This window comes from Eptesicus fuscus, chromosome 6 (assembly GCF_027574615.1).
Source record: "Eptesicus fuscus isolate TK198812 chromosome 6, DD_ASM_mEF_20220401, whole genome shotgun sequence".
Lineage (NCBI taxonomy): Eukaryota > Metazoa > Chordata > Mammalia > Chiroptera > Vespertilionidae > Eptesicus > Eptesicus fuscus.
In genome coordinates, this window is record NC_072478.1 from 82,045,087 (window position 1) to 82,060,644 (window position 15,558).

The window sequence follows — 15,558 nt, forward strand, 5'->3', positions numbered from 1 at the left end:
TGGAGTTTGAGCCCTGGCCAGTGTGCTCAGTAGTTAGAGTGTTGGCCTGCTCACCGAGGGGTCTTGGGTTTGATTCCTAGTCAAGGGCAACTACCTGGGATGCAGGTTCGATCCAGGCCCTGGTCTGAGCGCGTGTGGGAGGCAACCAATCCATGTCTCTCTCTCTCTCACCCCCTCCCTTCCACCCCTCCCCTTTCACTCTCTAAAAAAGCAATGTAAAAAATACCCTCCGGTGAGGATTAACAATAACAAAAAAGGGCACACACCTAGGTTGAAGGTTCGATCCCCCATTGGGCTCTGACAGGAGGCAGCTGATCTGTTTCTCACATCGATGTTTCTCGTAAGTTCAATAAAAATATCCTCAAGTGAAGATTAAAAAAAAAAAGAATGGAGCTTGAAAAATATCTCAAAAAGTTCTCTCCTTTTACTACTTTTATAAGTAGATACAAAAGTAGATTGGTAACACTTTTTTAAATTTTTTATTCTTCCACAGAGATTTTATTAGTTGTTTCAAGCATAAGTACACACACATTTCAATTTATACACAATTCTTAACACATGTACCAAAAACCGAAAAAGTCATGCAGTGGTGATTCTTTTCTGAGCAGTTATCCCAGTGACTTTCCAGTTTAAAATTCGGAGGCTAATTTTCCTTAACGGAATATCAGGTACCAATATCTTCAAATGTTGATATGTTGTTACATCGAAGTCCCACTAATTCACAATTTAATATCATATAGTCTACAATCAAATTTTCAATCTTTCACAGCATGTTAACAGAGTTACTAGGCAAATGACTACCACACCAAAGATGTTACAGATGCAGGAAATTCTGACTGGGAGAGCCACGATCAAGGAGTGGTTTTCTTGAGGAAACAATTCTGCTAAAACCATGGGAATAGAAGTAATTTAAAATTGTTTAAGACACATTGAATGCACAACTGACTCCAAATTGCCACCTCCTATGCTTTGCATTATAGGATATAAACTACCTGCATCGGCGGGATGTTAAGCTGACACCCAAGACAAAGCTCCCACATTCAATACCCCACTGTTTTCTGGTTGGACCAAAACACAGCCAGCAAATGATTTCACCTTAAAAACAGTATTTACACTTAAAAATGGGATGAAGTGGGATTCCCTCCTTCAAAATGTTTCTAGAGTTATGAAAAAAACTTGCGTTTACAAAATAGTTGATAAAAATGTTCCTCTGCATTATATGAGCAGTAAGACCTGGAGTATGATATTAATCAGACTTGGCTTCTTTCTCTTCATCAGAAGCTGACCTCTCCTTGCTTTTTGTTTCTCTGTTTTCTGCAGGTAAATCTTGAGTTTCTCAGCCATTTCTGTCTGTTTTCCCTTTGCTGCTCTTTTTTTCTTTTGTCTGCACTTTTTGCTCTGCAGATTTATCCTTTTCTGCTGCCTATTTTTGGCATCATTTCCACCTTGGCAGGAGTGGGCTTAGCTGACAACCTCTTTGAACTCCTCCTTCACTGCCCCCTAGGCAGGGGCTGACCTTCCTCTTGGGCATCTGGGGCAGCGGCTCGCCCAGAGCCTTGGAGAAGCTGGGTGGCCAGGCCACTACTGCTCCTCCCACCACCTAGGCTGCTGGACCCATTAAGGGGGCGGTGGGAGAACAGAAGAGCTCAGCGTCATTATTACAGGTTGTGGTATTCATCAAGCATTAATTTTAAAAATATTACTGATAAAACGCTAATCTCTGTGCTAAACCCTGGGGCTCAGTGATTAACGCAAATGGAGGCCTTGGCTCTGAAGTGCATGTAAATCTATGGTGCTCGGAGCTTGGCTTCAGCGTGTTGACCTTAAGAGCCCCTGCTAACATCACAGACTTTGGGATTTGAAGTGTAAACAGGGGAGGCACATTTTTTTTTCTTTAAAAATGGAATGCTGAACACTCAGTGGATGTTAGTAGGTAGTTGGCCCTTTACCTGCCTTCAGTATTGAGGGTTTTACCTCCTTGCTGAGGCCGTCGGCTCTTTTCCAGACAATGACCATTATTGGTGATATTATTACTGTCAGATCTATTTCCAACTCCCCATACTGGCAGGAGAAACTGAGTCCTTTCAGGATCATCTTTATTGCAGTGCCTTATTCCCATGTTGTAGACATAGAACAAAACCTCTTACAAAACACCTCACTCTGTCAGGAAATTTATTTTATTCATTAGATTTTACATATAATGTTATATCATGATATTTGTCCTTCTTTGGCTGTCTTTATTTCATTTAGCATAATAATCTCCAGGTCCCTCCAGTCTGTATCAAAGGGTAAGAGATCCTTCTTTTTTATAGCTGCATAGTATTCCATTGTGTAAATAAATGTACCACAGCTTTTTTAGCCACTTACCTACTGATGGGCATTTGGGCTGTTTCCAGATCTTGGCTATTGTAAATAATGCTGCTATGAACATAGGGGTGCATATATTCTTTCTGATTGGTGTTTTGGGATTCTTAGTATATATTCCCAGGAGTGGGATCACTAGGTCAAAAGGCAGTTCTATTTTTAAGTTTTTGAGAAAACTCCATACTGTTTTCTGCAATGGCTGCACCACACTGTACTAGGGTTCCCTTTTCTCCACATCCTCACCAGCACTTGTTTGTTGCTTTGTTGATGGTAGCCATTCTGGCAAGTGTAAGTGATACCTATTGTTGTTTTAATTTGCATCTCTCTAACGATTAGTGATGCTAAGCATTGTTCCATATGTCTCTTAGCCATCTGTATGTCCTCTTTGGATAAGTGTCATATTCACTGTATGTCTCTTAGCCATCTGTCATATTCACTGTATGTCTCTTAGCCATATGTCTCTTAGCCATCTGTATGTCCTCTTTGGATAAGTGTCATATTCAGGTCCTTTTCCCATTTTTTAATTGAATTGTTTGTCTTCCTAGTGTTGAGTTGTAAGAGTTCTTTATATATTTTGGAAATTAACCCCTTTTCAGATGTATCATTGGTGGATATGTTCTCCTATACACTGGATTCCCTTCTCATTTTGTTGATTGCTTCTTTTGCTGGCAGAAGCTTTTTAGTTTGATGAAGTCCCAATTTTTAATTTTTTTCTTTGTTTCTCTTGCCCTAGGAGATGTATTGGCAAAAATACTGCTACGTGAGATGTCTGAGATTTTACTGCCTCTGTTTTCCTTTAGGATTTCTATGGTTTTTCAACTTAAATTTAAGCTTTTTACTCATTTTGAGTTTGTTTTTGTGTGTGGTGTAAGTAGATAGTCTAATCCAGGCTGTTTTTATTACAGTGGCTTTGTAGTATAGTTTGCTATCCGGTATTGTGATCCCTCCAATTTTGTTTCTCTTTCTCAAGATTGCTGAGGCTATTCAAGCTTTATATAGTTCCAAATAAAATTTTGGAATATTTGTTCTAGATCTGTGAAATATGCCATTGGTATTCTAATAGTGGTTGCGTTGAATCTGTAGCTTGCTTTGGGTAGTGTGGACATTTTAATAAGTAATTCTTTCAATACAGAATAAGCATTTTTATCTTAATCTTTGGTTTATTTTTGACTTCATGAAGTTTGCAATTAGAATAATTATACTATTGTGTTATTTACTTAAATTGATAGGTTAATCTTTGAAAATTCTTAATTATGGCTTGAGTTTTTGCCAGCTGTCAGGTGGATTTTATTGAAAGTTCTAGCTATATCTGAAAAAACTCATTATTTAGATACAGTTTTACTATTATTTCAGTCCCTTGAGTATAGTCCCCTACCCCAGACTTTTAATAATGTTTTGTAACACCTGCTAAGCACAGATTTTCTAAGGTGTTACTAAACATATGCAGTAGCAAAACTCTCTTCTTTGCTTTATAAGTCACCCTGGCCACCACTTTGAATGCGTTTCCAAATTATTTATCGACACTGTGCATTAAACTCTTTCTTCAGGAAGGGCTCTAAGAGCCAGAAAAACTATTTTTTTCTAACATATTAACATTGTTAAATGTACATAGCGTATCAGCAGATCTCTAGAAACTATTGGTCTTACATAACTGAGACTTTATGCCCACGGATTACAACTCACCATTCCCCCTCCCAGCCTCTGGCACCACCAATGTACTCTCTGGTTCTTGGAGTTTGGCTGTGTTAGATATCTCATATAAACGGCATCATGCAGGATTTGTCATCCTATGGCTGTCGTATTTCCCTTAGCATAATGTCCTCCAGGTTCACTGTTGTTGCTTATGGCAGAATTGCCTTTTTGTTAGGTCTAGATTATATTCCATTGTATGTATATACTTCAAGGCTACAGATTTTCCCCTATGTTTTAGTCTATAAATTATATAGTTTTAGATTTTACATTTATGTCTGTGCTCCATTTTGAGTTAATTTTTGTATATGGTGCAAGGTATGGATCCAGATTCATTTTTTAAAACATGCATAACCAGTTGTTCCCACACGCTGGTTGAAAAGGCTCGTTCTCCATTGCATTGTCTGTGGACAATCAGTGTCTACAGAAATTTGGACACTTTTATTTCAGTACCATGTCATTTTAATTACTGTAATTTTGTAATAATTTTTGACGTCAGGTAGAGTTAGCCATGGATCTTTGTTGTTTTATTTAATAGATGTTTTGGTTATTCTAGGTCTATTCATTTACGTATTTATTTTAGAATGTGCTTGTAATTTCCACCAAATTTTGCTAAAATTCTGATTGTGATCACACTGAATCTATGAATCAATTTGAGGAGACTTGAAATTTAATGATGTTAAGTTTTTATTACACGAACAGATCTCTCCATGTATTTAAATCATCTTTAACTTTTCTCAGCAATATTTTGTAGTTTTCACTGTACAGGGTTTTCACATATTTTGTTAGATTTATCTCTAAGTATCTCACATTTTTAAAGCATTGTAAATGATATTGTTTTCAAATATCAATTTCTAATTATTTCTTGCTGGTGCATAGAAAAATTAATTTTTGCCTATTGATATGGAATCCCAGACATCAGCAGACCTTCTCTGTAAAAGGCCAGATAGTAAATAGTTTAGGCTTTGCGGGCCATCTATGTCTGTCAGAACTACTCAGCTCTACCATCGCAGTATGGAAGCAACTTAGACAACACATGAATGAATGAATGTCTGTATTTCAAAACATTTGATTTAAAAAAACAGGTGCTAAGTTGGTTTGGCCATAAGTAGTTTGCTGATGTATCCTGCAACCTTGCTAAACTCACTGATTCTAGTAGCTTTAAAAAATAGTAATTTATTAAGATAAAATTACTATAACAAAATTAACCATTTAAAAACAAGTAATTAGTGGCATCTAGGTTATTCACAATGTTATGCAACCACCATCTCTGTCTAGTTCAAAACATTTCCATAATTTCAAAGTAAAACCTTTACCCATGAAGTAATTTCTCTCCATTATCCCCTTCCCTTAGCAACCACCAGTTTATTTCCTGTATCTATAGTTTTATCTATTCTAGGGATTTGCTAGGGATTTGTGACCTTTTGTGTCTGGCTTCTTCCACTTACCATAATGTGTTGGAGTTTCATCCATATGTTGTGGTGTGAATTAGTACTTAGTTTTTATGGCTGAATAATATTTCATTTTATATATATATATATATATATATATATATATATATATATATATATACACACACACACACACACACACACACACACACACACACACGTACTATATATATAGCAATGAACTTATCCACTCATTCATTGATGGGCATGTGGTCTGTTGCTGTTTCCATCTTTTTGGCCAGTGTGGATAGTGCTGCTGCTATTTGCTTGAGTACCTGTTTTCAGTTCTTTTGGGTATATACCTAGAAGTGGAATTGCAGGGTCATATAGTAATTTGGTGTCTTAGTGTTTGAAGTCTGGTCGTTTTTTTAGTTTTCCTCTATTGTGAATGACATTGGTTAACTTTGAAATGTGAATCCTAGCCTGTATTCCTGGAATAACCCCTCAGTCATAATATGTCATCCTTTTCATATATTATTAGATTCTATTTACTAAAGTTTTGTTTAGAATTTTTGCATGCATGTTCATGAGGGATATTAATTTGTAATTTTCTTATAATTGTCTAATTTTGGTATCGGGGTAATGCTGGCCTCAAGGAATGGATTGAGAAATATTTCCTCCTCTTCAGTTTTGTTTTTTTTCCGGAAAGAATTTGTTGAATTAGTATTATTTTTTCCTTAAATGTTTGCTATAATTCACCAGTGAAACCATCTCGGCCTGGAGTTTTCTTTGGGAAGATTTTGAACTACAAATTCAGTTTAACTAATAGATATTGGGTTATTTAAGTGACCTATTTTTTTTTTTTTTGAGCTCTAACTCAGATACCATAAAATTTATCCATTTTAAATATACAATTCAAAGGCTTTTCATATAATCAAGAGTTGTGCAACTGTCAACTGTTTAATTTTAGAACATTCCCATTACCCCCAAAGAAACCCAGTACCCATTAAATGCTCACTTTTCAATATTTCCTCCTACGGTCCCTTGAAACCACAAATCTTACTTTTTCTATAGATTTGCCTTGTTTACCTATTCTGGACACCTAATACAGGATTGGGCAAAAGTAGGTTTACAGCTGAGTATGCTAAAGTGTTTACTCTTGAGTTATTTATTAATTATTGTATTATTTTCCATATGAGCAACTGTAACCTGTTTGCCCTACCCGGTATAAATTGACTTATAAAATATGTGGTCCCTTGTGACTGGCTTCTTTCATTTAGCATATTTGCAAATTTTGTAGCATTCCTTTGTATTGCCAAATACTGTTGTGTGGATTTACCACATTTTATTCATCCATTTATTAGTTGATGAACATTTAGTTGATGTTTCCATTTTTTAAGTATTATGAATAATGCTGCTATGAATATTTGTATACGTTTTTGTGTGGACATGTTTTCAATTCTTTTGAGTATATACAAAGATATAATTTTAGCCTTCAGCTCAGATCATCTTCCTCTCATTAATGTTAATTAATGAAATTGAATTCATATTTATATGCATTAGTTATAGCGATAGCCTGGGGAAACTTCATGTGGGGTAAAAGATGAACAGGATGGTTCCTTTTCTTTGTTGTTAATTCTTATTGACCAGAAAAAATTCTGTATAAAAGACTAGTTCAACTAAATCTGTAACTTTCCTTCTTCTCTTTTGATCTCCACTGCCTTGGCGCTGCTCATCTTGTGCTTTGAGATCCTAGATGGAAATGTAAGATGCTTTCTGAAAGAATGTGCAGTGCCTCTGGGTGACCCCTGCCAAGGCCTGACAGCTGGGAATATGAGAAGAGATAATGAAAACGTAGGCCGGTAACATAACAGCCTGCCCCAGACCTATGCATGACCTTTATTAATCAGAGTATGTGAAACTGGAAATTTGTATACAGTCCCTGTATTCATATCGCTCTTCCTTATTCACGTTGACTTTTTCTATACATTTCTGGGAAGAGCACTGAAAAAAAAAGTCCCTTTTCTCTTAAATTTCCCTGAGGATTTCAAAAACAGTTAACATGTCTGCAGCTCTTGCTGTATAATAGGAACTGAGCTAAGCAGCTTCCGTATAGCTTATCTCATTAAATTCTCACATTCCTTTAATATGTTGGTATGGCTGTAGAACTTTCCCAAGATTGCAGGCTTAGTAAGTGACAGAAGCAAGACTTGAACTCAGATTTGTCTCATAAAGTTGTAACTACTGAGGGCTTCACAGCTAATAACACAGTATGTGTGCCACACATTCTTGTGTATTTAAAATGGGCAGTCATGTGCTAGCAGTTTGTTTACTTGTCATGTTGGCGATCTCTTTGTACATGGCTGTTATCTCAGGGCGAGTACATTATCTCATTAACTATCAGGGAAATCTGTTACTGTGAAATGAGTAAGCCTTTGTCCGTCCGAGCTGCTAACCTTCAGCCCACCCTTCCACATCCACACAATGAAGACGTCTTCTCAGAGGCTTTCCTGAAACACAGCTGCACCTGCCTGTATGTATTTAACATACTTTGTGTCAGCTCCTGATACAGGTGAAGGGCAATTAAACGTTTGCTTGTCTGCCTGATATTTTTAAAATAGATATTTAAAAATAAACGTAGTTGATATAATTTATATACCATAAAATTTAGTCACTTTAAGTGTACAGTTTAAAGTTTTTATTAAATGTACTGAATTGTGCAGCCATCATTATAATCCAGCTTTAGAACATTCCATCTTCCCATGAAGTTCCCACAAGTCTATTTTCACTTAAGCCCTAATGTCACCCCCAACCATAGGCAACCACTGACCTGCTTTCTTTCTCTATAGATTTGCTTTTTCTGGACATCTAATGTAAGTGGAATCAAATAATATATAGTCTTTTGTGTCTGACTTCCTTTACGTAGCATGATGTTTTTGAGGTTCACCCTTATTATAGTATACATCATTATCTCTTTTTTTTATTATTTTCTATTGTATGAACATGCCACAATTTGTTTCTGTATTTATCAGTGGAAGGACATTGGGTTATTTCCACTCCCGGGCTGTTGTGAACATTTGGGTGTTTGCTGTTGTGTGTACATATTTCATAGATACACTAGAGTAGAATTGATGAGCATCTTTGAATCTTGTGGGCAGGGACCTTTGAAGTTTTAGTATTGCCTTAGTGTTCTTCAGATTGCTCGTCTGGCATGCCTGCCACAGTGTGGGCAGAGAAACTGGTCAGGAAATATTTATGACATAGTCTCATGTTCCATTAACCCTTGTTTGGTTTTTATGTAGCATCTTCCCTCCTCCCCCCACACACTTGGAAAGAGTTTTATTCTTATCCATGAAATCATAGCAAAAGTCCTAATGTTTTTGGATGGCCTCTATTCTTTCCAGCAGAGCCCCGGGTATACTCGGACAGCATTTCATAAAGTGCCACATTGACACTCATAGAATGTAAATGACTTACATTGTGTACACATACTCTGTTGACTAGTTCTGGTGAGGTATAGATGAGTAGATTGTATATTTTCTCTTATTAAAGACAATAATGGAGAAAGTGAGGGAAGGTTTTTGGGTGAACTCTTTTGTTTGGAGATTAACATGTCTGTACCCAAATAAAGTTAAAATGTTTCCCTACCAAAGTATGGTTTCATTTTAGAAAACAGAAGCCTGATACAACAAGAGAGGCTGGGTATTTTCATCAAAGAAATTGCTATAAAGTTATTAATGCTGTTAAAAGCTACTTATTACCAAGTCGGAAAGATTAGTTGAAGGTCTAAAAAAATATTCAGCTAGTGTAAATGCCTCTGTATTCTCAACCTCGTTTCTACACCCAAAGTCTGGCTTTTTTTATTCTGTCAAACTAAGAATAAATTCTGCATCAGTTTTTATTTATAAACATCTTTTTTCCTTCCTTTGAATGTAGCCTATATGCTCTGCTTCGCTTGAAGAAATCAGTGTGTTGACTTTCCTGGGGGTAGTGGTGAGACAGGTTTCTTATTGTGTATTTGATAAAACCAAAGAGTATTGTTATTTCTGGATAGCTACTATATTTCACCACCCATATCTCCAGAGGATAGGACACAGGATTTTAAGAGGAGGAAATATCATTGTTTAAATGACGAGATCAAAACTAATACGTAGCAAAAGGGATTAGATTAAATCAGATCAAAAGGCCTGACACACAGTGCTTAGTATGAGTTCATTGAACCTGGTTTGGAGCCTCATATTAATAATTTCTCAGTGGTGCTTAAGAGCATGGACTTGAGAGCCAGATGCCATGTTAAAAGAAAAAGTCCTACTTTACCATTTCCACGCTAGGCAAGTTACTCAGTTCTTTAGGCCAAAGTTTCTTCAGAGAAATGCAATGATGCTAATAGTAATACAGTTGTACTTTAGAGAATGCTAAGCTTAAATGAGATACTATATTAAAAACTTGATATCTGGCACAAATTGCTCAGTAAATGTAAAACAATGAAATTTAAAAACAGAAAACACCAGTTCCGTGGGAAGCTTGTAGACCAGAGACATATGGTAAATGGTCTCATTAGACTTTCTATTCAGACTTCAGTTAGGTGGGAGTTAGCAGCTAGAAACCAGTTGTTTAAACACTGAACCTGTTTCCTTTTGAAAAATATTTTTATAAAATGGAGTTAGTGTCTTCAGCACTTGTTTTCATTTCATTCATCCACTGGGTGGGGAGTAACTGGTATAATGTATGAAGGTGTCCTACAGATGTAAGAGTAACCCTTGAAGTGAATGGTAAAGTAACAATGTGTATACATACTGGGCCCTATCTGGTATTTCTGTAATGTACCCAAGACACTGGGAAGGAGGTTTGTACACAACATGTCCAACCACATACTGTAAGTGATGGAGGATAGTGATGGGGTTTTTCTTACTCATATTCTGTCTTCAATATTTTATCAGATAGTAGGTATGTCAAATTTGTTTTTTCAGCCATAATGCTTTTTTCCTTTGTGGAGAAGCGAGTATTTATAGGAAAAGTTTTAGATTACCTAATTCATGGATATGACCCGAAGATAGTATCTTTTTTGGGAAAAATGAATAGCTTGTATAGAATAGTTGTGCAACATTGCTACGACATTCACTAAATATTTATGCCTTTTTTGTGATAATTCATTTTAAAATAAGGTAAGAATTTTGGCTAGATAACATTTGTTTACACAAATACCATTTTTGTGATAGACTGCTGAATTTGGAGAAGCCTTCCCTCAGCCCCCTTCTAGTAATTGGCACGTGACCATCTGAGGCATGGACGGGACAGTCGGGCCTGTGGCACCAGGGTTAAGCTCTTTTTGAATGTATGCCAAACTAACATGCACGCACTGTTACCCCGACACTCAAAGGTCCACTTTAGCATCTGAAGGTATCTGAAGTGATAACTACTTTCAGTAGAAAAAGGAGGACAAAAGGAGGAAACTGGAACTGCATGAGTTCTACAGAAGCATGTTGGAGTCACATAATGAAAAAGCAGATTTTTTATTATGATGTTTCTCCATATTTGGTATTGCTGTAAATGGCTAACTAACATTTACTGCCAATTCAGTACAAATGTGTGGTTTGGTAATACCAGAACAGCAAATTTAAATGAAAAATAAAAGTTAAACATTTCCACACAAGATTTTACAGTCTGACATTTCACTGCGTAGATAAAAAGACTTTTTTTTTTTACTAGAGATTATTCAGCATGAATAAAAAACTACAACTTTTATTTTTAAACAGGAGTCACTGGTTTTAATTTTTACACATTTTAAAATTACTGTGATAAAAAATAATGAAAAAGCTTCTTAATTATGCCATACACAGTATAATATAGATCTGTCCCCATTATATAGCATTTGTTTAATATACAAAATAGAATATTGACACACTTGAATCTATATGTAGTTAAGCAAGTTACTTGAGGAGGGTCTTTTCATATAGCCTTCCATCAGAAAATAAACTCCTTCCACTCATTTCCTAGTGAGGAGCTGGCCCTTTCCCAAAAGACCTGGTCACTGATCCTGCTGGACCAGGCTGACTGGTAATAGTCAGGAAAATGATGAAACTTCCACTCCAAGTGGTTCAAGAGTCCTCCTCACACTCTGATTTATTTTCCCTTTCAACTCTCAACCCAGGCACATAAACACACATTCATCTATAGCTACTGTCTGAATGACCGACCCAGTTCGAAGGCCACTGAGGGCTGCCATGGTTCTAGACTTCTGACAGATCAAAGTGCAATAATACTGTTCGTTCCATGGAGATGCAGTTTAGGGTATTTAACAGAGAACTAAAATGATAAGACTCAATGATAATAGGATGTATATATAAGTAAAACTGGAACTGTCTCTCCCCCCCACCCCCCACCCCCAATTCTGAAGTGAGGTTGGCTTTTGGCTTTCCTTTATCTCCATGTCCAGAATCAATCCTGTGCTAATTACCAAGCTCTCCATAGACTCTGACCCTGTTAGTTTTCCTTTGGGGATGGCATTTTCTTTTTCAGGAGAAGGTAGATACTCTTTTAGGTTCCCCTCCCATAGTCTTAGACAATTGGGTATATATACCCCAAAAGCACTTGCATCCCACAGCAAGGTCTAAAAACACCAAGAGGGTAATTTTTCTCCCCCAGTAATTAAAAATACTTTTCAGGGGTTGTTGGGAGTCACCTAGGCCTGTCACCAACTCTCACTGACATTACCAACTTAAATAGCTTCGGATGGCAAGATACCACATACACCAAAAATGAAGCTACTTTCAAATAGCACCTCCTTTTTTCCCTCACTTAAATCCATAATTACACTCAGAGGAACAACATAATTAAGATAACTTCCTTTCCAGATATTCAAAAAGGGCACAGCTTATTTTTCTGTCTAATGTACAGCCTCCTATAGTTTTATGAATGTCAGTTGATTTCTTTTTAACAACAAAGTGAGCATATCATTTTTTTTCACTGACCTCTATTTTTTAAGAGCTGAGGATGCTGGGACTAAAATATAATTAATGTCTGATGTGCTTTCTGATTTTAACCATATAACATTCTATAAGTGAATAAGTTATCTTTCAGAAGTTCTTTTTGATTCTTAACACTGTCATTGATAATAATAATCAAGTGGTATTTCTTAGGCACCCGAAATTTCACATCCAGCTGGGTTACAAACAACCTTAAAATACTTTGAACCAAATTAAACCATTACAAAAGGAACATTCCCTTTTAGAGAGCATTCAAAAAGCAAATTATTACATTTTTTATTAAATAATTTCTCCAAAATACTGAAAAAATAACAAAAACATTCAAAAAGCATTCAAAGAAAACATAAACATCCTCATTTTTGTTTGGAAATGAACTCTTGTAGGATAGAAAGGAATTAGTGTATTACTGGCAACCTATGAGATTCTGCATTATTTACATATTGCTGGTACCTCTGTGCATATTATTGCCAAACTCCTCAAGCCTCTGTTTTTATTACACTGTTGGTGAGGCTGTCTGTGAAAGGAACCCCGCTTTTGGTGCCTGTCCATGTGTGAGCACCACCTTGCTGGCTCCTGCTCATACGCTTTAGCGCAAGGGCCGGTTTAGTCAGCCAGACTCACCGCTGGAATGAGGGTGGTCATGCTGGGAGGCAGAGGGTTACACCCTCTGTGATCTATGATCTGAGCGGGAGGGAGCCTCAGCGCCAGTCTCCATCTCCCTCTTCCCTGGGAGCAAACCCGTTTGGTGTTTGAGACCACTGCTGCCTGTCCTGTATGAATGTTTGCACACACTATAAATCATATAGGTTATCCACCGACATTTCTCTGACCCCTACAAAAAATATATAACGTCGTGATAAAACAATCTCATCTAAAAATCATTCTTATTTTACACTATACAAGCTATTTTACAATCATTTTAATAAATTGCATGTAAAGCTGCAGTAGCCCTTCCCTTCCCAGATTAGTGAATACCAATATGATATATATCTGAAACTATAACTAAATATAAAAATATATTAGAAGTTTCATATTGTTAATGTTAGATTTTCAGTTTTCTATTACACAAATAATTTGGCCACCTTGAATAGAAATCGGATTTCTTGTGGCTTAATAAGTAGGAGTTTTGAGTTAACAGAAAGGTGGTAAGGTGCACACAGAAAGGGCTACTACAGCTTCTATTCCGTTTAAAATGATTAATTCTCAACAGTGAGGAAAAAAATTCACAAGACTTGTTAAACTCCATGGCACACAGGGTTGGGCGGGTGTGGTTTACACACACAGCCTCACTCGCAGCCTAAGTCACAGGGAGCAGCAGCCGAGCTTCCCTGAGCCACCAGGAGAGGAGACCAGTTGTGACAGATGGGAATGTGAAAATGGGTGTCTAGCCACTTCTGCCACATTAGAGATTTCGTTTTTTTGGGTAAAGTGAGAGGAATCGCTTGGTCTGATTAAAATCCCTCAGCTTTGTTTCAGCTGGTTATCTGGAATCTTAACTTTTAAGAAGTTATACAAACTACAACAAAAGGTCCTGAATGACGGGAAACTCATTCTTGCCATTTAACCATTGCAGGGATAGGGCATTAGGTGCAGACAGGTCCTCTTGGTAGTTTTTTGTGTTTTTTAAAAAAATTAGTCTTTTTGCAACCATCATCTACGGTTTACCCTGCAGGTTTGGACCAGGTAGGTGCTCGATACCAGTTAGGGTGGTTAATTTGCACAACCTCTATAATCCTCCACTGAAGAAAATATATACAGAATGTGAGCTTTTTTTGACAAGAATACTGGAGATTTGAGTCGATTTTTGTGATCTTCTGATAGCTAAGTGCCATCAGTTTAGAAGCACCAACCCATTTTCACACAGAAGATTAATGTTTAGAGTTTATTTAGGAAAGCTATGAACTAGTTGCCCATCATCTTAAACAGCTGTACAATAACTCGAATACAAAAATTATGTAAGAAAAAATGAGCAAGCGTAGTTCACTGAATATAAAGGAAATTGTTAAAACCAGACAGCAATAGCTATAAAAGGCACAGCTTCCCTTTTCTGATATACACTTGTAAACTTTTTTTTCAGGTTTCCATGCATAAATCAAAAAATTTTATCCTAAATATACAGGGCAAATACACCAACAAAAAGTCTAGAAGATTTTGTCTAGCCAACTGTGATAAGTATGAGCAGGAAGTTCATTGAGCAGACTTTGGGCACTGGTGGTTAGAGTGCCATCCTTCTCCAACAAGGAGATGACCCCACCTCATTGTTTCTCATTTCTGGGATCCACCAACTATCACTTCCTACTGTTCCCATCACTGAAAAGCGAGGGCTCAACTGCTTCTGTCGCCAAGTCTTGGCCCTCTATAAACCACATGTAGTGCGTGTTTAAAACAAGACAAAAACATCAGACATAAACAAAAAATAAAAATAAAACAACATAACCGCTATAAGATAAATGATAGTTTGTACAATAAAAGCTATAAAGTCAACTTTCTTTAAGGCAACCTTTCTGATTAAGGCAGTCACTTTTGATGAAACAGAAGTTTTTTGATATTTCCACTTGAATATTTTGGTAACTGATTGGTGATGATTTCAGCTAACATCTCTGGGAATTCAATACTCATGGTCTTATCCAAAAATGTTTGGAAGCAATAGTGAAGGAGATTTTCAACTACCTACAAGAGAAGATATGGTAATGATTAGCCTTAAAATCCTATCAATTGGAACATCTCATGCTTGTTGGCCTCTCTCACTCTCTCTCTCTCGTTTTTTTTAAATATCTGACTTAGATAGAATATACCCAATCTCTGCTGGAATTCCCCAAGTAAAAAAAAAAAAGTTTAGTTAAATAAATTAGCACTCAGGTACCAAAGACCTCTTAAATCCCTTAAACTGGATGTAGAATTATATGGAATTAAGTGTTTCATGATGAACTGCAGTACTATAACACAGGAAAGACATATTCTAATTTAATGGATTAATCAAGCAAAGCCAGGGAATTCTATATTTAAAAAAACCTGTTGAATTCTGTACTGGCATCAGGACACTACAGGCACATGACCAGGTGAAATGAAATTCCATAATTGGCCTCAGGAAAACTGTGGGCCGAACTGAAGTCACAGCCTGAACTCAA

The 15,558-nt window shown here is 36.7% G+C and overlaps 1 protein-coding gene across 4 annotated transcripts in view; it reads right to left on the reverse strand.

The window, feature by feature from the left end:
• Positions 1 to 402: 402 nt before the first annotated feature.
• NR3C1 (nuclear receptor subfamily 3 group C member 1) overlaps positions 403 to 15,558 on the reverse strand; it is a 124,386-nt gene continuing 109,230 nt past the window's right edge. For 3 of the 4 annotated variants that reach the window (XM_054718000.1, XM_054718002.1, XM_054717999.1), the window contains exon 9: positions 13,782 to 15,100. In XM_054718000.1, the coding sequence (XP_054573975.1) occupies positions 14,948 to 15,100 (153 nt within the window). In that variant the 3' untranslated portion in view covers positions 13,782 to 14,947. Of the gene's footprint in view, positions 885 to 13,781; positions 15,101 to 15,558 lie in introns of those variants that run through there. The other variant, XM_054718003.1, reaches the window with a different exon arrangement.